The sequence below is a fragment of the Natator depressus genome, chromosome 7, assembly GCF_965152275.1.
Source record: "Natator depressus isolate rNatDep1 chromosome 7, rNatDep2.hap1, whole genome shotgun sequence".
Taxonomy (NCBI): Eukaryota; Metazoa; Chordata; order Testudines; family Cheloniidae; genus Natator; species Natator depressus.
Genome location: NC_134240.1, coordinates 92,753,304 through 92,777,873, shown reverse-complemented (window position 1 = coordinate 92,777,873; position 24,570 = coordinate 92,753,304). Strand labels below are relative to the sequence as shown.

The following is a 24,570-nucleotide window of genomic DNA, read 5'->3' as shown; positions in this document are numbered from 1 at the left end:
TGCAGTGATAGGCCTGTAAATCAGGGATGTCCAAAATATGGCTGTGGCTTGAATCCAAACCTTGAAGTTCTTAAATCCAGTTTGTCTGCTAAATACTTCAGTTTGTAGCTGCTCCCTGATAAATTACAAATAATAATTCCTAGAAGAAGAGCTGGAACAAATTGATTATTTAAAAAGCAACAAGTCACTAGGCCCAAATGGTGTAAATCTAGGAGTGCTGAGAAGCTCAAGTATGAAGTGGCTGAACTGCTGGCAAAAATATGCAATCCCTCATTAAAAACAGCTACTATGCTACCCTACAATCTCCAGTACATGTCGTGGCCTTGATTATCTGTGTGTGTGTGTGTGTGGTGTTAAATGTTGGAATTAGAGGGAATGTTTTATTCATTGCAGCAATGATATTGGGGAGGAGGCACCCCTCTGAAGTCAAAAAAAGAAAGAAAGGTAGAAAGAAAGAGGTCTTCCTTGTGATTGGCTGGTTACAGAACTCCCAACCAGTCACTTCAGATTGGAAGCAGGCTAATAGCTGATTCTATTGAAAAGGATGTGAAAGGCATACTTTTGTCCTTGCTGTGTATCAGAAGGGGACAGATTAGTCACTTTAATTATACTGAAGCTGGTTAATTTTTTTTAACTACCTAACCAAGTCAGTAGACAGATATTATTTCTGCAACATGTATAGATGTTTCCTGACTCCCACTTGCCTTCTGATCACCACACATTACCTTATGTGACAATGAGGAGCCACTAGACTTCTTCACTTCTACCAATGGCATTTTAATGGGGAGACTGACAGGTTACTAGTTAATGTGATTACATGGCCTGAACATCTGATACCACAAAATACTAGAATAACCCAGTCAATGCCTTTCCCTAAGTGGTTGTGAAGCACTGTTGGTGCAAGCTCAGAAATTCATATAGCATAAGTGCAGTGAGTGTTTGAGTAATTTTGATCCTGGAATTTGTGTGTAAGGATTTTAAATCCATCTAATTAAAAGGATATCATTCTGGGATATGTTGAATATTAAACTGTGGCACAGACATGAGTTGGTAAAGGAGAAAATAAGTAGGGCAGGAGGAAAACAGCAGAGAATGGAGGAAAAGCTTGAAACAATGAAAGGGCAGTAGATGTTGGTGCCATTTAAATAGACTAAGTGTCCAAACATGAGAAAGAAGTTGACAGGCAGAGATGAGGAAGAGTCAAAGACAACCTTGGAGCCACCATAGCAGAGAGGGTTAGTTAATGTTTGTAAACCAGGTTGAAGATGCTAAGCATGTGAAGATGTAAAGGTGCTATGTATTTCAATTAAACTATTGTAATGTTAGTATAGGTTTAACGGTATTCAAAACTTTGTTTTTCAGTTCAACAGAAATAGACGATATGCTTAGAAAATCTACAAATTTGCTGCTAACAAGAACTTTAAGTAGTTGTTTACAAAATCTCATCAAAAAGCCACACATAGGTTTAACAGAGGTAAGTTACGAAATACATAGCGCAAGGATTTTTTTTATATAAAGGACAATTATTGCTAAACATGTTTTCATAAATCCAGCTATATTGTAGTACTAAGCTTTATATTAGGTTAACAAATGTAATAATTTGTTTGGTTTTAAACTGCAAGAAACACTTTTATATATAAATTCAAGAAATAGAAAAGGAGGAGGATGTGTAGATGTATATTGCCATATGAAAATGACAAAGCTGTAGAGTGTTGGGTCTAATGAAATATATGTTTATATGTGGATGCGTATTGAAGGAAGGGTTGCACTGGAAGAGTCCTGTTCAATAAGACATAGGTGTGCAAGGAATGAGTTAAGGGCTCCTGCCTCATTGATTGCACGTTATTCAGTGCAGAGTATTCTTTTGCTATGTACAAATAGAAGAACATGGTGGAATTTCTTTCTTCATATTTTTAAAAAGAGGAAATCACACACACACACACACACACACACAGCTGCAAAGTGAAGCAATCAGTTCAAGAAACAACAAAGTTAAGAGTCCCTACACCCCATGTCCTCCTTTTGTGTGTGCATGGCAATAAAATATTTTATTGCATGATCACATACTGTTTTTTCCACAGGACCCCAGCTTCATTCAGTGTGTGTATTAGACTGAAAACGAGACAGGTTTGGAAAGTGAATTAGTGCTTGTGAACGTGGCAAGTTAGCGTGCAGCAAGCAAGGGGGTGAATATAAAGTTCTTTGGCTAGCTATTCGCTAATATCCCATGTGGGGTGTACTCTAGGATTTTCATTCTGCTGTGTCAGTGAACACATGGGAAGTTAGTGCACAGAAAACTGGTGTGCTGTAGATCACATCCTGACTTGCGGAGCACTAACTGTGCAGATGAGCTCTTAGTCTGGTGTCTCATTCCCTGCATTATATGCTGTGCTATGGTAGCAGCACGGGTCCACTGAAAGCTGATGAATGATATTGCCGTTAAAGGAACTGGGCTGAGGCCATGAGATCTAGGTTCTAGTCTATAATCTCTCTGTGCCTTAGTTGTACATCTGTAAAATAGGGTACTTCCTGAACACTCAGGGATGATGTGAAGATAAAATCTTTATTGTATTTGAGGTGCTTAGTTGCTAAAATGATTAGGGGCCATAAAAAAGACTATAAAGAGAGAGAAGAATCCTTTATATTGGGTAGGGTTTGGCTGCCATCCAGTAATGAGGCATTGGGCCACACACTGTACAATGATGGTTTAAGAAATGTTGAAATGCTGTTTCATCCACTAAGCCCTGTCTGTTTTGGGTATTGAACAAGGACCTGGGTCCAGCAGAAAAAGAGTATGTCATATAATACTGGGTCATAGTTTATACACAAGGGTGCAATCTTAATTTTGAAATTTTCTAACTTTTGACTTTCACTTTGTCACCATAACATTTAATGTAATGCAGAGATTTTTCTGGTATGGAATTATTAATTTGGCTATGGTGATCTTTTTTTAATGGTAACTGTCTTACAATATAAAATGGAATTTCTTTTTAATGAATTGATGGTTATAATTTTTGTTTTTAAATTTTTGACTGTTCGTATGTACGCTGTAGTCTGACTTGTAAGCAGTATTTGCATTCTGTCTTTAAAATTGGCAGTTATTCAGTTGTATCCTGTAATACTATAATTATCTACTAGCAATGCAGTGGCTGAAAGCAATAACTCTTAAAAAAAATCAGGTGATATTTGTTGATGCAAGGGCATTTTACTGGATTTTTGGTATTTTGTAGCTGGTGCAAATCATCATAAACACAACACACCTGGAACAAGCCTGTAAATACCTTGAGGACTTCATAACTAACATAACAAATATTTCCCAAGAGACTGTTCACACTGCAAGACTGTATGGTCTTTCCACTTTTAAGGTATGTAATATGTCACCATTTAAATTATGAAGTCTAAAAATCTTTGTATTAAAATCACCATACATTAACTGTAAAAAAGAAAAATAAATGAGGGCCCAGAGGGTTCTTACATGTTTTTACATTAACAGTTTCCTAAATGTTGAGAATTAAAGATAAATTATCAGTATTAACAATGAACAGGCAAATGTAGTTTTTCTTTTATGGCATTTTAAATATTAATAGGACATGAAAATGTGTTTGTATGTACATCGAAAGAGTAAACTCTTGCAGATACCCCAAGACTAAGGCATGAACTAATTTGTGGTTTTATTATTTACCGTATCGTAAACTTTAATAGATTGTACTTCTTATACTGTAAAATGTTTAGTTTCAGAACAATATCAAACAAACAATAGGTTTGCTCAAAAGGTATGTGTGTACATATATATATAAATGTTTGCCTTTTTCTGCTGTAGTAGTAGTACTTCATGATATATTTTCAAGCATTCTTACTTAGTAACGTCAAAGAAACAGAATTTAAAAAGTGAAACCGTTGTTGTATAATTACATTTAAACCTGAGAATGAAAACATGATTCTGATATTGCACTGCTAGAAAACACATTGTTTTGAAGGCTCTTAGGCAACAGCAAGACAGAATGCAGAACTTCACTTACAAAGTTTAGAAATGGTTTATAAAGCAATAATAGTTATATATTTGTCTTTTTAGAATCAGGTTTTACTGAATTTTCATTTAAAATAAGAAATGGTATTCATTCACAATAATATATGTAAAAATGTAATTATATCTGTCTCTATGCCACCCTATTTTATTTATACTGATGTCTGTTGGCTAGAATTAAAAGGTTTGAGTCAATTTAATTTAATGATTAGTACTATTCTAAGTGGTGGGGGGAGGGTGGAAAAACTGTGTTGGGGGAAGCTGTGGGCAGGAAAGAATTGTTGATTTCTAAATTCTAATTTTAACTGATCATATGCATCTGTTTGACCTAATGGTTAGTAAGATTATAATCCTAGAAATTGTTTATTCATAGTGTAAATTGAGGAATGGCTACCATATAGATGTCAGTCTTCTAGCACCAAAAAGAGCTATATATAGAAGGTTAATGAACCACAAATCTAGGCCCAGCACAGATTTTCATTGCAGTTCATCAAGCTAAGGGTTTGTCTACACAGCAGCTGTGAGGGTGCTTCCCAGAATGGGTAGGCAGACATGTTAGCGCTAGTTGAGCTGGCACACTAAAAATAGCAATGTGCCTGTGGAGGGACAGGCGGTGGCAGAAGCTAGCCACCCAGGGGATTGGGCAGGATTGTACTTGAGCAGCTAGCCTGAGCTGCTGTCCATGCCACAATAATCACACTGCTATTTTTAACATGCTACCTGGAGCAGAGCTAGTGCACGTCTGTCTAACCAGGCTGGGAAGCACACTCCCAGCTGCTGTGTAGTTATACCCTAAGCCTGTTGTGTGGCATCATGGTTCTGAGCTGTTGCTTCTTCCATTGATTTTGGTAAGGTAATTGTTCAGGAAGGACAACGAGAAGTCCTTGTGGCACCTTAGAGACTAACACATTTATTTGGGCATAAGCTTTCGTGGGCTAGAACCTACTTCATCAGATGCAGGAAGGACTCTTTGTTGTTTTTGCTGATACAGACTAACATGGCTACCACTCTGAAACCTGTTCAGGAAGGGTTTTATGTAAGGGAATATTATGTTCTTCTGAGTGCTGGTTTCTAGTATCAGGTAAGTACAGTATTCTAATCTAGACTATAGTTGTTATGGAGCAATCCTGACTCATATGTAAAATTGTTGTTTTGTTGGTATGTATATTATGTTAATGCCTAGAGGCCACCAGTCAAGGATCATGGGCCTATTATCTGAGGCGCTGTACAATCATCATAAAAAAATAGTTCCCATTCAAAAGAATCCAGCCATATCCAAGCTACTCTGACAACTTTTATTCTCTATTAGAGTACTCATTTTATATGTGGGAGCCCGGTATATTCTGTAACTCTATCCATTATAGCTTCATGTGTTCATATCTCTTTATTTTTAGTACTTTTACACTCATAAATACGTTTTTGCCACAGTTTGATCTCTAAAATGTTCAACTAGACAAGAATTGCAAAGCCAGATTAGACTAGAGTTCTGTCTGGTCAGATATCTTGCCTCTGGCTGTGGCTACTACCTGACAAATACTTTCTGGAATGTAGGCGATGGTCAGTTTATTGCACATGTTACTACAAAGTACTTATATCAGCACATGAAAAACACCTTTCCACCGGCTTTAAAATATTACTTCACTTCCACTTACATAACCTTAATTTAAAATTTCTACCTATACAAAGGATGCAATGGGTAAACCAAAATTTCAGGAATGTTGAAAGAGAACAGTCACATCAGAGTCTACAGAATGTCACCGTTGTTATCTTATCATCTAATAATGAAATATGCTGTGACTTTGATATCACAACTGTTGCGTACCGCATTACAATTTTGTATGTTCCAAGATAGATATATGTGACTCCAAATGTAAACCATTCCTAAATTTACACTGAATATGTGATTCCTGGGATCTATCTCTCTATCTATTGCATACAAAAAAACTGTCTTAAATTATTCAGAAAAAACATGTATGTGATCATGTAATTGAATCATGTATCATAATGCACACACACACAAGGGAGTTGAATTAAGGTTGCATGGGCAACCTTAATTATGGCATTTCATAACTTTTGAGTGCTTGACCTTGCAACTTTATTAAGGTTCTTTTAATGTAATCTTGTGTTCAGTTTCCTAGGTTTCTAAAAAAGCAAACTAAGAAAATAGAAATTCCATCATGTGAAACATATTGACACCCATGTTTCATTTTAGAACCCTTAGATCTTCTGGACAGATCACTGCTACCTGAGTTTATGGAGGAAGTAGACTGTTATTCTCAGCCCCTAGAGGGTTTCACAGCTATTTGTTGATGGCCAAGAAGTAATGTTGAGACTCAGAAATCTTGGGTTCAATTCCAGGTTGTTAAGAGGAATGTTCCCTAGTAGTTATAAGTCCTTCTGCCTTGGTCCATCCCCATCCTGTCTCTGTTCCCCTCTGCTTCGATCACTTCCACACCAACTCCTACGTCTGTCTCCCTCTGCTCCTGTCCTCTTCTGCCTCTCTGCTTCTATCCCCACCTTGTCTCTGCCCCTCACTGCTCTGCATTCAAGTCAGGCTGCTTCCTCCTCCTCTTCACTGCCTCGGTGCAAGCAATGGATACACTGAAAACACAGGAGACACTATTTCTGCTCTCATTTCTAGTGCTCTGCAGCACAGTAGCTCTCAGCTGCCAGGAAGAACAATCGCAGGGAAAGTCCTGCTCAGCCCCTATAGCCTTGGGATGGAGCATACATGTGCAGTCTGTTTGGCACATAGCAGCTGTGCAGGGATGGGAGCATGCTCAGTGCTGATGGACTCTTCAGAGAATTTAGCTGCCAGAGTCTCAACAAGCCTCTGTTGATCATGTGTAACCTGAAGCATTTTCAGAGGTTATAACTTGACCAAATTTGAGCTGATTTTTATCAGCACTGCAGAAGGCAGATCCCTGACACTAGAATAATTTCCCTTCTTGCCATCCTGGCAGTTGTCAAGTCCCGGCTCCACAGCACAGAGCTTCTCAATGAAACAGTTGTAAAATTGTGTAAGATGGGCAAAACAGCCTATTTTCCCCTTATATGTTTCTCAGAAATGGCTGGACCATTTTAGCTGAAATGCTCTGATAAAGTTCAACCTGAGGCATACACTCAGCATGGAAAATTTCATCTTCAACTGTTACTTTGACAAAGTTATAAACAACTAGAAAAAAGATCATGTGATGGAAATGTGTTACATTTTCTACCTCTCTTTTGGTACTTAAATAGCCTTCATCAGCATAGTAGCAGACCACCTCACAGTTAATGAATTTATTTTCACCCCAGAGAGGTAGGAAAGTACTGTTATGTCCATTTTCCAGGTGGGGGACTGAGGCACAGACACTAGGTGACCTGCCCATTGTCACACAGGGTGTCTATGATAGAGTGGAAATTAAACCCAGGTCTCTGGATTCCAAGTCCACAATCTTAATCACAAAGCCATCCTTCTTCCTCACTCGTAAGTCAGATAGGTGCATGTGGTTAACTCCAAACCTAGCCACAAAAATTAAATCTTTAAAGACAATTTATGTGAGGAAGCTCCATTCTAGCCAAGTAATTCAAAATGTCCATGGCTAAGAAAAATTACATCAGATTCTGGTCCCTGCTTGGTCTGTATTGCACCACAGTGACACAAATAAGCCAGAAAGATAGTTCAACCAGACACCTGGAGATTCCTCTGGGGTAAGGGGAATTTCCATATGACATAGAGCCAGTGTAGTGGCTCTGTGCTGTAAACTTTTCTGGCCCTGACATGGGAGCATTTTCAGAGGAAAGGGGACATGGCAGGGGTATCTTTGTGCTCCAGTGGTCTCTGGCTGCCAAAAGAGTCCCTTAGAATGTGGGCAGCTGTACATAAAATAGAGCAGATTTTGGACTGGAAATAAGCTGAAATTACTTGATTTACCTACAGTGGTCAGGATCCTTACAAGGTTCAGGGGAAAGCTGACCCACAGGAATACAGCTGTTGGTTCTTCTCATAACAATACAGAAAAACAAAAATATATGCATGTATTCCTCATATAATATGTATGGGGTCCTTGGAAACAGCTTGAAGGTGTCAAATACATAGGAGCCATATGTTTATTGGTACTTGGGGGGCACAAATCAAGTTGTCACAATAATTTGAATAAGAAGTTGAATGAACACAACATAGACTTAGAGATGCTATTTTAATATGATCAGTTGCCTTGTGGTTTACACTTTTAATTTACAGGTAAAATAACATGCCCTACTGGATTTTAAAATTAAACAATTTCTGTAGACTATGTAGAAGTTATTAAGTGGATTTATATTAATAATGAGCTTAGCCTTACAATGGAAACATGTCAGGATATGAAAGTCATGTCTTCCTTGAGAATTACATGATGCTATAAATTAAAATGTCATGCTTTGGGTGTATGAGTAATAATCCCATTATAGATCATCCCCAATGAACTGCCTCTTTGTAGGTATTGATGGGTTCATATTTGAAGAGAGACAAATTGGAAGATTGTTTATGCCAAATATCTTTGAGGTTTCACCTACCCATTTCTCTGACTTGATCACGCATGTTGGCTGTTATTTTATATTTGTTTTTAATTTTTATTTATAGTTCATGACAAAAGAGGAGATAAAGTACAGTAATCGCATTTAATGTATTTGAATATGTATTAAAATTTACAAATGTCTGTTTGTTGACCAATCTTCCAAATTATAAAGGTCTTTTCTCTCTAGAACTTAAAAAAAAAATGAAGAACATAAATTCATCATGACACTGTGGAAGAAGCAGAGATCTCACCTACATTCAGAGTTACAATTCAGAATAATGGAATGGAAAATCTTCATAGCTACTAATAACCGTCTAGTTAACTGGTTGTCAATTAAAGTTAAAATTACAATTATCCATGCTTTAAACATGGGATCATTTATCTTCTAATATCTTGATACACTTGTATGGAAACTGTGATCTAATAGTTCAGAAGGCGTGCCTCTAAAACTGCCCACGGGAAATCATTGAAGAATTCCCAAAACACTAGAAATTCTCCTTTGAGAAATGCCTATATGCCTATATTCCCACTCTTGAGGATAAGTGCACCTTTTTTGGATCAGCTCCTGGCAAAACAGAAAAAGGAAGCAAAGTCAATAGTAGCCGAGGTTCAGATGGAGTCCATACATTTTCTGTAAGCACCATAGAGTGCCTGCTGTACTGCTGCCAGCTTAATGAGCATGGCAGTTATGTACTGATTTTTATGGCAGTTTTCTATGTCTATGAAGAGAAATGGAAAAGGTGAAGAGAGGTCCACAAGAGAGATTTCTTTTCTCTGATTCTCTTTTGACAGTTTGTGTGATGGTAGAAAGAGCTGTGAAGTGAGAACTGTATCTGCACTATTCCTATCATGTTTTGATTCTTTGGCAACAGGTATAGTTCTGAAATCCAATACTTAATAATACTTGCCTAATAAATTGTTGACTATTGAAGTAAAAGAGACTTTATTGGGTATAATTTTGAAAGTCATAAAGACTTTGGATGTTTCTCACATTATGTTTAGCCAGATCATAATTTGTAGAGTTTTATTCTGGATAGTCATAGTGTGGTGATGAATTTCCTTGTTGTTATATATATTTTGAATAAATATCTCTTTATTGTTTTGTACATCTGAGGGACTGTCTGCCAAAGCATAATAGGTTAACTTTATCAAAGCAGAATTCAAGGATGTTTTAAATTTTATGTATGAACAAATGTACTTCCAAACACATCCTAGCCTAGAAAGTGTGTATGGTGAGTTCATATTCTCTCCAGCAAAGGCTGGGTTTGTTTGACTTTATTTTTTGGTAATTACTGGTAATTATTAGGTAACTTAAGCAGTTGTAACTTGAATTTTAGGGATTTAACTATTTATTTATATATATTTTGGTACACCCAAACAAATGAACAGAATTTCTTAAATGAATGGACTATAAAAGATTAATCCTGTTGAGTAGTTCTGTTTTGTACCTAGATGCAAGACTAAACCTATCCGATTCTAATATCACTTCTGGCACAGATGTTAAAGGATGGGTGAGGTACAATGAGCTCTCATCATTGTAGAACAGTGCATTTATGTTCTTTCCACCTGGAGGCCTGCAATTTTCCCATTAGCTCACATTTGTTCTGCTTGGGGTTTTGTAAGTAGAGTAAAGAGCAAAGGTGAAGAGGGCTCCTGTGCAGTGTGGCCGTACCAATTTTGTCTCCCATGTGAGTGTACACATATATGTGTCTATAGATATATATTATATTGGATATGGATATAGATTCCTCCTTCCAAGTATTTAAATTACCCACTCAATCCAAGCAAGGGCTTTCCATGAATCAAGAGAGAAAAAAATTATCCGGGTGCTTTAATCTGGCCAGGTGAATACAGTTTAATGTTCACCTCAGATTGTCTGCTGATTTCATTCTTGCAATAAACCCTGTTTAACTTTTCTGTGACTCTCTGAAGCTTTATTAGAACCCATCACAGAATTTTTGTGTCTGTGTTTAGTAAGGATATTGGATAAGCGTGCTAATCCATTACATTTTTCCTTCAGGTTTGTTAGTTTATTCCACACTGCATGTTAATTCCTCTATTTTTCTTATTTCTTTGTAGCTTCTTCCTATATTTCAACAGTTCTTCTCTGTGAATACCTTATAAAAAGAGATGCCACTTGGCCATGGGCATATTCTAGTTTGTATGGACATATTCATTCATCAAATTTTTATTTGTTTTTGCTGCAGTTAATTTGGGCACAAAACATTTATCCAAATAATTCTGTATCAAAGCAGTTCATTTTGTATATTGTGGGTTTCCTCCCATACATTAACAAGGTGCAAGTCAACTAAGCTTTTAGGAACTCTTATTTTGTTACACATCTCCCTCTCCCTCATCCTATACAGGAGTGTCCTTACTTTAAGAATTGTGGCTGGATGTTTTAGAAAGAATGGAGGTAAAACACTGTTATTCAAAGTCAGTGTAAAGGCACCATGACACCTATTTCTATCTCAGTTTTCTCTGCCTCCTTTGTCCTGGAAGAATTGAGTGCAACCTCAGAGCACAGTACTTTGCTCTAATTCTTTTTCTAAGCTCTTCTTACAACTTTTGTATAGAAGAGAGACAAGAAGACAAGAAATTCAGAAAGAAGAAAATAGGAAGTATGGATACAGGAAAAAGGCGGGAGTGGAATCTTTTGCTGCAGAGGTCCTCAAAGATAAGGTTCCCCAGTCATACAAGAAAATATTCTTCAAGGAACTAGCTGAAAAATCCACCATCTTCATAAGTTCCCTCAGAGTTCTCTGACCTGGCATGTGCCCAGAGTAAAGCAGTCTCCTTGAAGTAATAAGTGTTGTTCTTAAGGCTCAGTTTAGTCTCCCTGAAACACTGCCTGGCTTTTCTGTCTGCTCATCCAGCTTGTCATACAACTTGAGAGCTGTTCATCCATTTGTGTCCCTCTTGAGTCCTGGCTGCCATCACAGCTGCCATGGTCCCATTTTTGTTTTCTAGACTCTCTGGGCCTCTGCACTTACAGTGTGATCTTTCCTGCACTTCTGCTGTTACAGGCTGGTTTCCTCCTAACATGAACACTTGTTGCGCTGCCTCTTGTGCTGTACTGCCAAAGAAAAGAACTTCATGCTGGTTAGATCCACCTGTGAATCACACTCAGACAGAGTCCTTTCCTCTTTTTCCAGATTCATCTCGCAGTCCTTTCCTCCTTACCTCACATATCCCAGCTGAGAGACCATCTGGGTTCACTTCTGACTTGATGTTGCAACTAACACTTCCTGTATGACTGTCTTCATGACTAATTTTGCCTACAAGGACTCTCACTGGCTGGTGAGTGCTCTCGTAACCAAATTGTCCAGTGGTTCATTTTCTCTCTCTCTCTCTCTCTCTCTCTCTCTCTCTCTCTGTTGTTTGCAGAGTGGGAACTTCTACTCCTCCCCAAACCCAAAGCAGTGTGGATGCTGTTTCCTGCCTAAAGGAACTTTCTCTTCTTCCTTTTGATGGCTGTAGATTAGACCTTCGGTCACTAAAGAAAATTCTGTCCCACTGCTGCTGCTAAGAAAACAGTCTGCCTTAGCAGCTCCAGTATGCCCTAGCCTAGTGCTTTCTCTTTTCAATGGAAATGCTATGCCTGTAGCGACAGTGTATTTTAGGAGCTCTTCTTCCCTAGGAGACTAAAGCTGGCACACAGCTGCCCTATTCTTGCCCCTTCTAAGCATCCTTTCTCCTATTTGGTGAGGGCTAGGCAGGCATCTCTTCCCCTATTCGGTGATAAGAGACTAAACTAACTCTTAATCTCAGATAATTTATAACCACCTATTTAGGGCTCCCAAGTATGTTCGGAATGACTGGACTTAAATTATCAAGGAATTATTTTGTGGCAAAAATTGGGGTTTTCTGTCTACAATCTCTGGTAAGAGATGACCCTGGACAGCTTCTAAGGTGGTTCCTCTTCCATGGCATAGATTCTCTTCTTTCATTTGTTTGGTCCAGTTCTCACAGTGGTGTTAGCAGATTTCTGAGAAAATCAGTCTTCTCTTTAGCCACAGTAGTTACCTATAGTGCCTAGTTTAGTCTTGCTTTAGTAAGGAATTCTATAGAAATGTCACTTAACTTAAATATGTAAGTGTTAGGTTCCTTCAGTTCTGCACTTTGGAATTTCTTGATGCTTGAGGTCTATGTGATTTCCCTCACTGTTCTATTTTTGGCTTGAGAACTTGAACATATAAACTCTTCCTCGCTCAGTTCAGAATTATTAGCTGTTAAAGTGCTCTCCTTTGGATGGTTCCCCCTCCAAAATTTATTAGGCTGAGCTGATCATGTTAAACTTCATTACACCAGCCATTTTTTCTATTCTGTTTCTCATTCAAAATTAATTAGCTCAGCCAAACCCTCTTCACAGTGTCAAGCAGGCAAGAGAAGGTTTTTAACCTTCAGGAACATATTCATCTAGTGCATATGGGATGATGCCTCTTTTCTCTGTGTCTGAGGTCTGGCTAGCTCTTCAACAGAGAAGGCTGATTACAGTGCCCTGTCATTATTGGGCCCAAACTCTCCATTTTTAAAATTTGGTCTCTCTAATTAACTCGTTCACTAAGTCACGTTCGAGCAAAATAGGGATGGAGTATATGCTTTGGGCAGCTCCACAAGAGAATCCTTCCTAAGTCTTAATGTTTGCTGAATTTGCATAACATAAAGATGTCATCTTAATGTTTGTTGTAGGATGGGGAAGAGAAGATCTAAAACAAGGGGAAATTGTTTATGAAAAATTCTGTTAGTCTTAGCCTTCCTCTGCCCATCCTAGATCTCTCTCACCTCTAGTCAGGGATTGCTTGTCAAGTTGTGGTATCTCTTTCAATATTATATTTTTCTGTTTTCCTGCTCTGGAAGTCTTTTGACTGAACTTAGAATTAGGATGGTTGTGTTAGTAACAGTTGCGATTGACAGTTTTTGACAGTTTTCTGATGGGCAAAGCCTTTGCATTTAATGTAAGGACTTTATCATGGTCTCTCACTTTCCCTATCTTACAATAAACAGAACTTCAGTAATGCAGCGTTGTTGTAGCCATGTTGGTCCCAGGATATTAAAGAGACAAGCTGGGTGAGGTAACATATTTGATTGGATCAACTTTTGTTAGTGAGAGAGACAAGCTTTCAAGCTCAAGAGCTCTGTGTAAGCTCGGAAGCTTGTCTCTCTCACCCACAAAAGTTGATCAGATAAAAGATATTATCTCACCCATCTTGTCTCTAGAACTTCAATCATTAATTTTCCTTATTTTTCTTCACTTCAGTTTTTATCAGTTATCTTTGTTCTTGTGCATATTACGGTCAGGTTCCAGTTTACTAAGTACTCTCACTTATACTGTTTCTGGAGTGTGCACAGTAACTTCAAGGAACACTTATTTATGTGTGCCATCATAATTTTTTCATTTGGGATTTAGACGACGACAATATAACTTCTTGTGTATGGAGCTAGATGTACTTCAGTTAATTATCTAGGTGCTCATACTGTGCCTGTCACTGTGGTAGCTAAACACCAGAAAAAAGATCATAGAATTAAATAGAAGCACAGACAACAAGGTTATAAGATACCCTGTATGGTTTCTCTCCTCCTCGGCATGACATAAAAGTATTATTTTTTCCCCATGGGGAACCATACTTTAATATAACATATTTCATTTGGACTAGAAAATCCTTTTTTGATTAATCCCTTTTTCTTTTTATGAAAAACTGCAGACACCTCACCAACTTAGCCATTCTGCAATTTGGTATGTACCATTATTATTAAGTACATCTCTTGGAAGCAAATTATATCAGATCCCATACATTTTAAGTGATGAAGAATATCCTTTTCTTTGTTAGTCTTATTGATCCCACTTACATTCCATAAGATCAGTTTATAAGTGCCTCTACCCTATGCGTTAAATTTTTAAAAATAGAAATCTCTTCATTGCGGAGGATGTGAGGGAGATTCCCATACCTGACTCATCCTTTTTAGGCAAAAAATCTGAGGAACTGTCCCAGATGGAGACGTCAGGAAGGAATTTTGAAACAAATTGATAAATTAAACTGTAAAAAGTCACCAAGACCAAGAGCTACTAACTGTGAGATGTAACCTAGCGCTTAAATAAGCCTCTGTACCAGATGACTGACTGACAGCTAATGTGATGCTGATTTATTTAAAAAAAAAAAATAGCTCCAGAGGCGATCATGGCAATTACAGGTCAGTAAACCTGACTTTAGTATCAGGCAAATTGGTATAAACTATAGTAAAGAACAGAATTCTCAGACACATAGATGAACATAATTTGTTGGGGAAGAGTCAACATAGCTTTTGTAAACAGAAATCATGTCTCACCAATCTATTAGAATTCTTTGAGGGAGACAACAAACCTGGACAAGGGTGATCCAGTGGATATAGTGTACTTGGACTTTCAGAAAGCCTTTGACATGGTCCTGCACCAAAGACTCTTAAGCAAAATAAGGACTCATAGAATAAGAGGGAAGATCCTCTCAGGGATCAGTAACTGGTTAAAAGATAGTAAACAAAGGGTAGGAATAAATGGCCAGTTTTCACAGTGGAGAGAGGTAAATATTGAGGTCCTTCAAGGATCTATACTGGGACCTGTGCTGTTCAACATGTTCATAAATGATCTGGAAAATGGGGTAAACAGTGAGGTGGCAAAGTCGGACAACAATACAAAATTACTCAAGATAGTTAAGCCCAAAGCAGACTGCAAAGAATTATAGAGATCTCACAAAACTGGGTGACTGGGCAAGAAAATGGCAGATGAAATTCAGTGGGGATAAATGCAAAGTAATGCACATTGGAAAACATAATCCCAACCATACATACAAAATGATGGGGTCTAAATTAGCTGTTACCACTCAAAAAAGAGATCTTGGACGCATTGTGGATAGTTCTTTGAAAATGTCCGCTCAGTGTACAGCGGCAGTAAAAAAAAAAAAACTAACAATGTTAGAAACAGTTAGGAAAGGAACAGATGATAAGGCAGAAAATATCATAATTCCACTATATATGCCGATATCTTGAATGCCACATGCAGTTCTGGTGGCCCCATCTCAAAAAAGATATATTTGAATTGGAAAAAGTATAGTGAAGGGCAACAAAAATGATTAGGGATATGGAACAGCTTCCAGATGAGGAGGCTGGAACTGTTCAGCTTGGAAAAGAGATGACTGGCGGGGGGTTTATGATAGGGCTCTATAAAATCATGAATGGTCTGGAGAAAGTGTTTAAGGAAGTATTATTTACTCCTTCACATAACACAAGAACCAGGGGTCATCCAATGAAATGAATAGGCAGTAGGTTTAAAACAAACATAGGAAAGTACTTCTTCACACAGCATACAGTCAATCTGTGGAACTCATTTCCAGGGGATGTTGTGAAGGCGGAAAGTATAATAGGGTTCAAAAATGAATTATATAAGTTTATGGAGGGCAGGTCAATCTATGGCTATTAGCCAAGATGGTCAGGGACACAACTCGATGCTCTGGGTGTCGCTAAACCTCTGGCTGCCAGGGGATGGATCACTTGATAAATTACCCTGTTCTCTTCACTCTCTCTGAAGCATCTGTAACTGGCCACTGTTGGAAGATGGACTGAGCCAGATGGACCATTGGTCTGACTCAGAATGGCCATTCTTATGTTCTTAAAATTTATTCCATTTTTAACCTTTTAGAGGTTTGCCTATTTTCCCCCATGATATCACTTTAATGTATATCTTATTTAATTTTTTTAGACAGTGTTTCATTCAGACACTAGGTGAGAGGTTCAGTCTGGTTTAGACAAGATAGAGATATAAAACTGGGTGTCATCAGCATATTGAAACCTATGTCCCCCAACTAACGGGTTGTCTACACTGAGAAGTTACAGGTTTCAGAGTAGCAGCTGTGTTAGTCTGTATCCACAAAAAGAAAAGGAGGACTTGTGGCACCTTAGAGACGAACAAATTTATTTGAGCATAAGCTTTCATGAGCTGCTTTATTTCAGATTATTATAATCCAGTAAATTAAAGTAATTCAGAATAAGGCACTCTTATTCCAGAATGCAGCATCCACACAGGGAGTTAATCAGGAGCTATTTCAGAATAACTCCCCATGTAGGTAGGTCCTAAACTTCCTAATGGCCTCATTCAAATGTTGAAGGGCATGTTGATAAAATGGACTCCTACAGTATACATGTGGTACTATGGAAGAGTTGCCCCCTGGGGCCTCTCTCAAAGAAAGGAGCACAGTCACTGAAGAAATCAAACTCACTGTTGTGATGGTGGGTAGGAGTTTTGGGAGCTCCCAGAAGTCCCCTGTTAAAATTCTTTTACCAAATGAAAGGGAAAGTTGAGGTGATTTTGCCCCATTACTAAACACTGGTAAGCCATGTCTTTTTTGATTTATCCCTTGGGATCACAGTAGTCCTTCTGAAAACTAAACTTTTGCTTTTGGAGTGGGCTGGATTACCCCAAAAGGCTGGTGTGTTCAATATTTTTCCTGGGTGAGAATGTGGAGCCCTTTGTTATTAAAATACTGGCAGCACACGATTGCTATTGTAACTTTATAACCAAAGCAAAATAGGTGGGTGTAACCAAAATCTGGCTACAGGACAAAAAGGGGGACTGGTGCTGTCACTGTTTAAATAGACCTGTGCCAGCTGTTTAGATCCAGTTAGCAGGTGGTAGGGTACAACCAATCCCTCAGTGTCTGCTTTTTTTCAAACAATCAATCACACTAGGCTCAGGAAGCTCACTCCTGCAGGAGTTAATGTACAGTTCTTGTTGTTACAGATTGTTATGAATTAAATAAAAAGATCAAGTAAAGGTTTATCATTAACTGATGATTTAACAGTCCTATCAATCTACAAAATAGTAAATGCCAGTATAATACTTTGACATTTTAACAAGTTGCTAGACTCTTAAATGTCAAATTAGGAGATCTGTTTGATGCTTTTACAGGTTGCTTTGATCATAAAATGCCATTTTAGGATAATCTTTCATTTGACATTTTTACACATTCAGTAAATGCTTTTCCTCCGTTAAAGAGAAATTAAGATTCTCAATTCATATACCTTATATTCTAATGATTAAGAATAAGGGAATTATGCTGGGAATAAGATAGTAAATTTAGTTGCATGTCAATTGATTGATATAATCTGACAATTTAATACCTTTGTAAATACGTGTGTACATTTACCTGTGTTGCTGTTACTTGTTTTTGTTAGGGTTTTTTTTTCCTACACCTGAATAGCCCATATAAGTTTTGGGCAAAATTGTATATCACGTTGTTCAATGTCATGTGATGATACAACAAAAGACCATATTGGCATGTTCTAAAATAGGGCCTAATCCTGTTTCTTTTTAAATCAGTGGGAGTTTTGCTGCCAACTTGAATATTGGTTTGTCTGACTTGACCAGTCTGGGCCTGAATGGAGGAAGAGTAAATACTGTATGACTACAAGCAAGAGGGTAGAATTAAGAGTGCCATAGAATATTTAGTTACGAATTTCCTGATATGTTAAAGAGTTAAAACATAAATCAAATTATTATTTTCATGGAAACAGTGAGATTCTATCAGTGTTCAGAGAAAATTTTTGTTGTAATGAAAATCTACATATGTACAAGTTAGAGCTTCTTTCTCTTTCATCCCTGAGCATCTTTGCAGACCTGAGGAACAGTACAGAGTCGTCATTCATTCCTGTCCATGGCTTGTTCTTCCATTAACCCCAGCCTGGGCCCTGCATATGATGTCCCACCATCTAGTCAGTGGTTGGCCTCTTGGTTGAACTGACTTTGGCTGTGCTTGCATTATTTACTTTGGCATCCTGTTATCTGCTTGTGTTCTGCAATGTCCCCACCACTGTAATCTTTTCAATTGTGATCAACCCTGTACCCTGATTTCACATCCTACTCTCCTTCTAACTTTTCATTTGTGTTAAAAGCATTCCACTTTATATCCACTGTCTTTCAAAGAACTCTTCATCTCCTCTACCTCCAGCCTTCTGATGTCTGTTTCATTTAATGCATCTGCTTCCAGACCGCAGAGTAATACTGTTAGTATGCTGGTTTGATAAATTTTCACTTTAGTATATATAATGTTTGTTTCAGTCCATAATTTCACCCATGTCTGTGCAGCACTTGTCGCTAAAGCACATTTCCTTGTAACCTCATCCTTGATGGAACTGTCCTCACTGATCAAGTGTCCTAGGTACTCACAAGAATCTACTTGTTCTATGACTTAGCTGTTGCGCTTTATCTATTGTCCCTTTCCCAAGATGCAACCACTTAGTCATTTTGGCATTTATAGTAAGCTGAAGTTGGCTACACCAATTTTTCAATAGTGTGAAGAGTATCATCATCAATGCAAACATGTCTGCCAGTTCTGCAATGTCATCTGCACAAGCTAAGGAGCTTAACTCTAGATCAGCAGTGGGCATGCGGCCCGTCAGGGTAATCCACTGGTGGGCCACGAGACCATTTGTTTACATTGACTGTCTGCAGGCGTGGCTGCCTGCAGCTCCCAGTAGCCACAGTTCACTGTTTCCGGCCAATGGGAGCTGCGGGAAGGAGCGCAGGCTGCAGGGATGTGCTGGACGCTGCTTCCCACAGCTCCCGTTGGCCGGGAACGGCAAACCGCAGCCACTGGGAGCTGCGGGCGGCCGTGCCTGCAGACGGTCAATGTAAACAAACTGTCTCGTGGCCTGCCAGTGGATTACCCTGACGAGCCACGTGCGGGCCATCATTTGCCCACCACTGCTCTAGATCATCCAGTGTCACACCCTTGTATTAGACTTGTCTAATGCTCTTAATGTCCAGTTTAATAACATGATGAAAAGTGACTGATTCCGTGCCCTCTTGTCTTGCACCAAACTTTGACTTGAACCAGTTGCTTTAATTCCCACCAATTCTTATGGCATTGCAGGAATCTTTGTACCTAGCTTTTATAACTGCAATTCTTTTATCTGGAACTCCATATGATTGTGCTGTTTTCCATAATGCTTTCTTTCAAACTGAATCAAATGCCTTTGTAAAGTCAATGAAAACAGCAAACATCTTTAATTTCCATTTTTGCTTTTTTCATCAACTAAGGCCAGGTCTGAAACCGGACTGTTTCTCACTTACTTCTTCCTCTAAAATTGTCCTTAATCTGTTGACAATTACTTTCATCATGATTTTTCCGGATCCCAGCCATAGGCTTATACCTCTATTGTTGTTGTATCAGTAGGATCTCCTTTCTTCATGATTGGTACAATTATTATTTTTAGACAGTCGTCTGGTACCTCCTGTTACTCCCGTACCTCCTTTATGGTTTTCTAGTACTTTAATATCATTGTCCTCCCAGTTTTTAGCAGCTCAGCTATTTTATTGTCTGTTCCTGAAGTAGCAAGTTAGAGCAGCCTTACTAAATTCTACTTGCCCATTCATCTGACACACACACACACACACACACACACACACACACACACACACACACACACACACACACACACACACACACACACACACACACACACACACACACACCAGATTTAGAGGCAAGTAAATATAATTCCAATGTTGCCTAATTTCAGAGTAACACATTTTTGGCTCCTGCTGGAGCTAGTCTCACAATTATGTGAGAAGCTCCAGCTTTAATTCAGTTTTCAGATTACTCAGGAAGAAAAACTCTCAGGCTGTCTTCCCCACTTCCTCACCTTTTGGGAAAGAGCAGCCAATCACAGCTACAGCAGTAGACAGAGTTCTCTTCCCATTCCCTCAGGAGGGGGAAGAAGAAGCAGCAGGCGCCATTCTGCAAGAAAGGAAAGAGGAGGTGAGAGCAGAAAGGACCCAGTAGCCCAAAGCAGATCTCTACGCCTCCCCTCCTGTGAAAAAATATATCCATTCCCCTGTATCCTCCCTGTTCCATCTCCCCTCTCTTTCTCTCTAATATTATAACCCCTGGTCTGGGAAGCAGGAGAAGACCAGTCCCTTGGAGTTGCCTTTCCCCCCCAGGTATAGCAGAGTGGACAGGCATGAAGGACCTGTGAGCTACACGCCCCACCCCACCCCCAGGCCAATGAGAGAGGGGATAAAAATCCCTGGGGAGCTTTCCCTCCCCCAAGGCCTGGTAAGGGGTATGGTACCTCCAAAGTTGCAGGAGGAATATAGTTGAGCTGGGAGGAAAAGGGCACATGTGAGGCTGGGGGGCAAAATTATATGAAATTATTGTGTGGCCCTGTGGGTGGAGTTAACGTGGAAGCTGGGGCACCAAACTGATGTAGTCCACCAGAAGGAGCATCGTTCCAGGGATGAGAACAGGCACAAATACCTCTCTTCAAAAAGGAGGCAAACAGCCTCCCGTAAGGCTCACTCCTCTAAACCTGAGACCCTGCTTTTGGTCATCTATGGGATTTCCGTTTTGGTGTAGAGACCTTTCTGAGGGATCGGCATTGGACTTGCTTGTCATCGAGAGGCAACAGGATGTTATTGCCAAACCACCCTTCAGTGCAGATTGCAAGACCAGGCAGGGCATGCCTGACAGAACTGCCCCACTATTGGAAGATGTGTATTCATTTTCCTCTTCCTCAGAAGAACATAGCAAAATTTCCTTCCCTGGGCAAAGCCCCTAATCCCCATGGTGGCACAATGTGAGTTTTGCAGAAAGTAGTGGGAAGAATCCTTGAGGGTTACCAGGGCCATTTGTTGTGTTTGAACTGGTTAAGGGACAACTCACATCCTCTTACACATCTCCAAGCAAATAGGCAACTGCTTGTTAGTCACAAATAGTGGAATCTGTGTGAACAATAACTCGAAGAAGAAAGAACAGTTATGTACCCTGCTACGTATGGGATTTTGAGATGTGCATGCAAATTCCGCAACCTGCCTTCCATCCCTGCTAATCAGAGACTGCTCTTATGGGATTTTAATTGGCAAAGGACCTGAGGCACTTGAGGCCACTCCACTTTATGCCCTCGGCTTTGTGGGATGAGAGGTAATTCAGGGCACAGGCATGGCCCTACTGGACGCTGCTATTTGAAAAGAATCTGGTCTTGCCTACATGGGGTGCATGTGCACCAAGAATAGAATCTGTGTGGACAACATATCTCAAAGAGCCACCGGTTCCTCACCCATACACCTGAGATGTATGAGAGGTTCAGGTGCTATGTGGGACATGACCTGCTCTGGGATTTATTTTATCTATTTAACTGACTCCTATTAGCATAGTATCTGAGCACCTCATAATCTTTAATATATTCATCATTACAATGTCCTTGTGAAGTCAGAAATTGCTGTTATCCCACAAAAAATTGATATTGCTGAGGACGGATTGATAATGAGTGGTGTGTTCTGAAACCTGGTGTGTTATACTGTCATTTATGAAGAGGAAATGCATATTCATAAAATGTGCATTTTTTTATTATTTAGGATGTATATTGTTAATGTAAAATCTTGTGATTCCTGGATGTTCAGCCATAACAGATATGATAATTAGGTTTTTTAATCAGTTTTCTTTGTAAAGGTAGGCAAATAAATTTGTTCCTGGTCTGGTAAATTTTCATTATATGTTTCCAAAACTGAGTTAAAGATTTCCACTGACTGATTTTTGATTCTGACTCCAAGTCTCCTGGATGAATCTGAAGAATACTGATGTTGCTCTACAGCGAGATTCATTTATCAACACCTTTATAGTACACATAACCATAGTATCTGAAAAACCATATTCAGGATGGTACTATGTTGATATTAAAAAAAAAAATTACAAAACCAAGGATTTAATTAAGTTGCCACTGGCAAGGTTGTGCTTTCAAGCCACAAGTTACAGCATGGATTTAAAAACTAGTCAGTGTTTTACTTGATTCCCAAAAAGTCATATGCTCTGTTAAATGACACCTCTATGAGTTATATCCATTTTAATAAAGTTTTGAGTGGTGATTATGCAGTATTGGGGTTTGTTTTTTTTCAGGATGCAAGACATGCAGCAGAAGGCGAAATATACACCAAACTGAACCAAAAAATTGATGAATTTATTCAGCTTGCTGACTACAATTGGACAATGTCTGAGTCTGCTGGAAGAGCTAGTGGATATTTAATGGACCTTATTAATTTCTTAAGAAGCACATTCCAAGTTTTTACTCATTTGCCTGTAAGTATACAAAATAGGCTTTGTTTTCAGATTATTGGAGTCCTATTTTCTATAAATTTAAACTTCTGATTTTGGAAGAAAATAGCTTTTAAGTAAATATTTTAGTGGGATAGACATGATTTCAGATTGCTTACATGCTAACTGATGCATTATTCAGTGTAGAATTATATAATATGATGAATGGAATTATAAAATATTTGTGAAAGATTTTACTTTCAAAGAAGAAAATAAAATGCACCATCTGAAAGCTTTTTTTTTTAACTAAACTACTAGTAGTAAACATTCATACTGTTTTTTAGATCTCATAAAACTTAAATCACTTAGTGCCAGATTTTCAAATGTTCATTTTAATTGTGCCTGCAAATTCTGTGGACAAGTCCACTGATCCACAGGATGCAGACCTGATTCAACCCATGCGCATTGTGCATGATTTTGAACAGCATCTAAAAATTTAAACCCAAAGCTCTGTTTGATCTAAAATATTTTTTGTCCATAAAAACTCCATAGGCTTCTACCTGTCTGAGTTCCCACTGAAACATCTTCGTTCATGAGTCAGATAAATTCCTTATTTTCCTTCGCTCCAAGTAAAGAGGGTATTGTTCATCTGACTTATGTATCAATTATTATATTTCATTGTCTGACTGGTCACTTTTCAAGACAAGTGCACAACTACTAGAGTGGATTCTGCTCTCAGTTTATTTGTAGATCTGGAGTTACTCATTGTAGATCTGGAGTTACTCCAATGAAATTAGTGGAATTACTTTCAGTTTATATCAGTGCCACAGCAGAATTTGGACCAAAACATCTAGCCTTTATGGATTCATTACATTGTGCTTCAGCTTTTTCCTTATTGCTATTGTTTGATGTGTGATTGCTTTACCCACATTCAGTGCCTCTGGATGGGTGTATAATCTTATTAATAAGTATAACATATTCCTATTAGTCTGGAGTTTCCACATCTATGTTGGAAGTTAAATCAAGAAAAGAATTTCACTTATGAACACTATAGCATAATTAAAGTAGGTAAGGGAATTTGAGATTTTTTTGTTTTCCTCTAAAGCATCACATATTTGGCCATTTGTAGAGGAGACAAGATACTAGAGTTGGTGGACAAAGGGACAGATCTGGTATTCCAAATCTAATATTAAAGTGGCTTTGATTTTTTCCCCCACTCTTAAAGTATTCCTTTTTCACACCAGGTTAATAGTTGTGTGAAATATGAGGGATATGGAACATTTCTAATCCTCTTTTAGGGACAATGACTCATTAGTCATAACTGGTATACTTTTATGGCTTATGGGCATTTGCACTCATGGTGGGATTCCACATTTCAGTTTGGTGACACTGTTTTACATGTTAAGTAACCCTGGGTTTAGTGGGCTAACATAAGTGCCATTTCCTTGCAAGAAGTTGCCTATTTGTGCCAACATTGTAGCACCAAATGGGAAAGAATGGAAAGAAGCAGTTATATCAGTTAACAATTGAATAAAAAGAATGGAAGGGATATAAATTCATATTTTAGAGCATAACCTAACCTCTAGCTGAGAAGGTGAGGAAGAAAATTCCCCTGATGAATAGGTTATTCTATAATTCTCTACTTTCGGTTTCTTGTATTTGGTATTGGCCACTGTAGCGGACAGGATGCTGAACTAGATGGACTACCAGTCTGATCCAGTATTACAGTTCCAGTAAAATGTAGGGTGGTATCTTTTTGTCTTATTCTGGGCATCTCTAATAGAATAACCTAGGACACATTTGCTTGACCTGGTTGATTGATTTGTGAACAAGTCAACAAAATGTGGAAACCTGTTCCACAGACCTCTGTATATAAATATTAGTGAGAAAGTTGTAGAAATGATATGTAAATTAGTTTAGTATTTAATTATTTTCCTTACCATTAGTTTCA

The 24,570-nt window shown here is 38.5% G+C and overlaps 1 protein-coding gene across 4 annotated transcripts in view; it reads left to right on the top strand.

The window, feature by feature from the left end:
- Positions 1–24,570, top strand: part of EXOC6 (exocyst complex component 6) — a 175,810-nt gene that overhangs the window by 90,709 nt on the left and 60,531 nt on the right. For all 4 annotated transcript variants that reach the window (XM_074959080.1, XM_074959079.1, XM_074959082.1 and 1 more), the window contains exons 16-18: positions 1,363–1,474; positions 3,231–3,365; positions 22,485–22,664. In XM_074959080.1, coding sequence (XP_074815181.1) covers positions 1,363–1,474; positions 3,231–3,365; positions 22,485–22,664 — 427 coding nt within the window. The remainder of the gene's footprint in view (positions 1–1,362; positions 1,475–3,230; positions 3,366–22,484; positions 22,665–24,570) is intronic.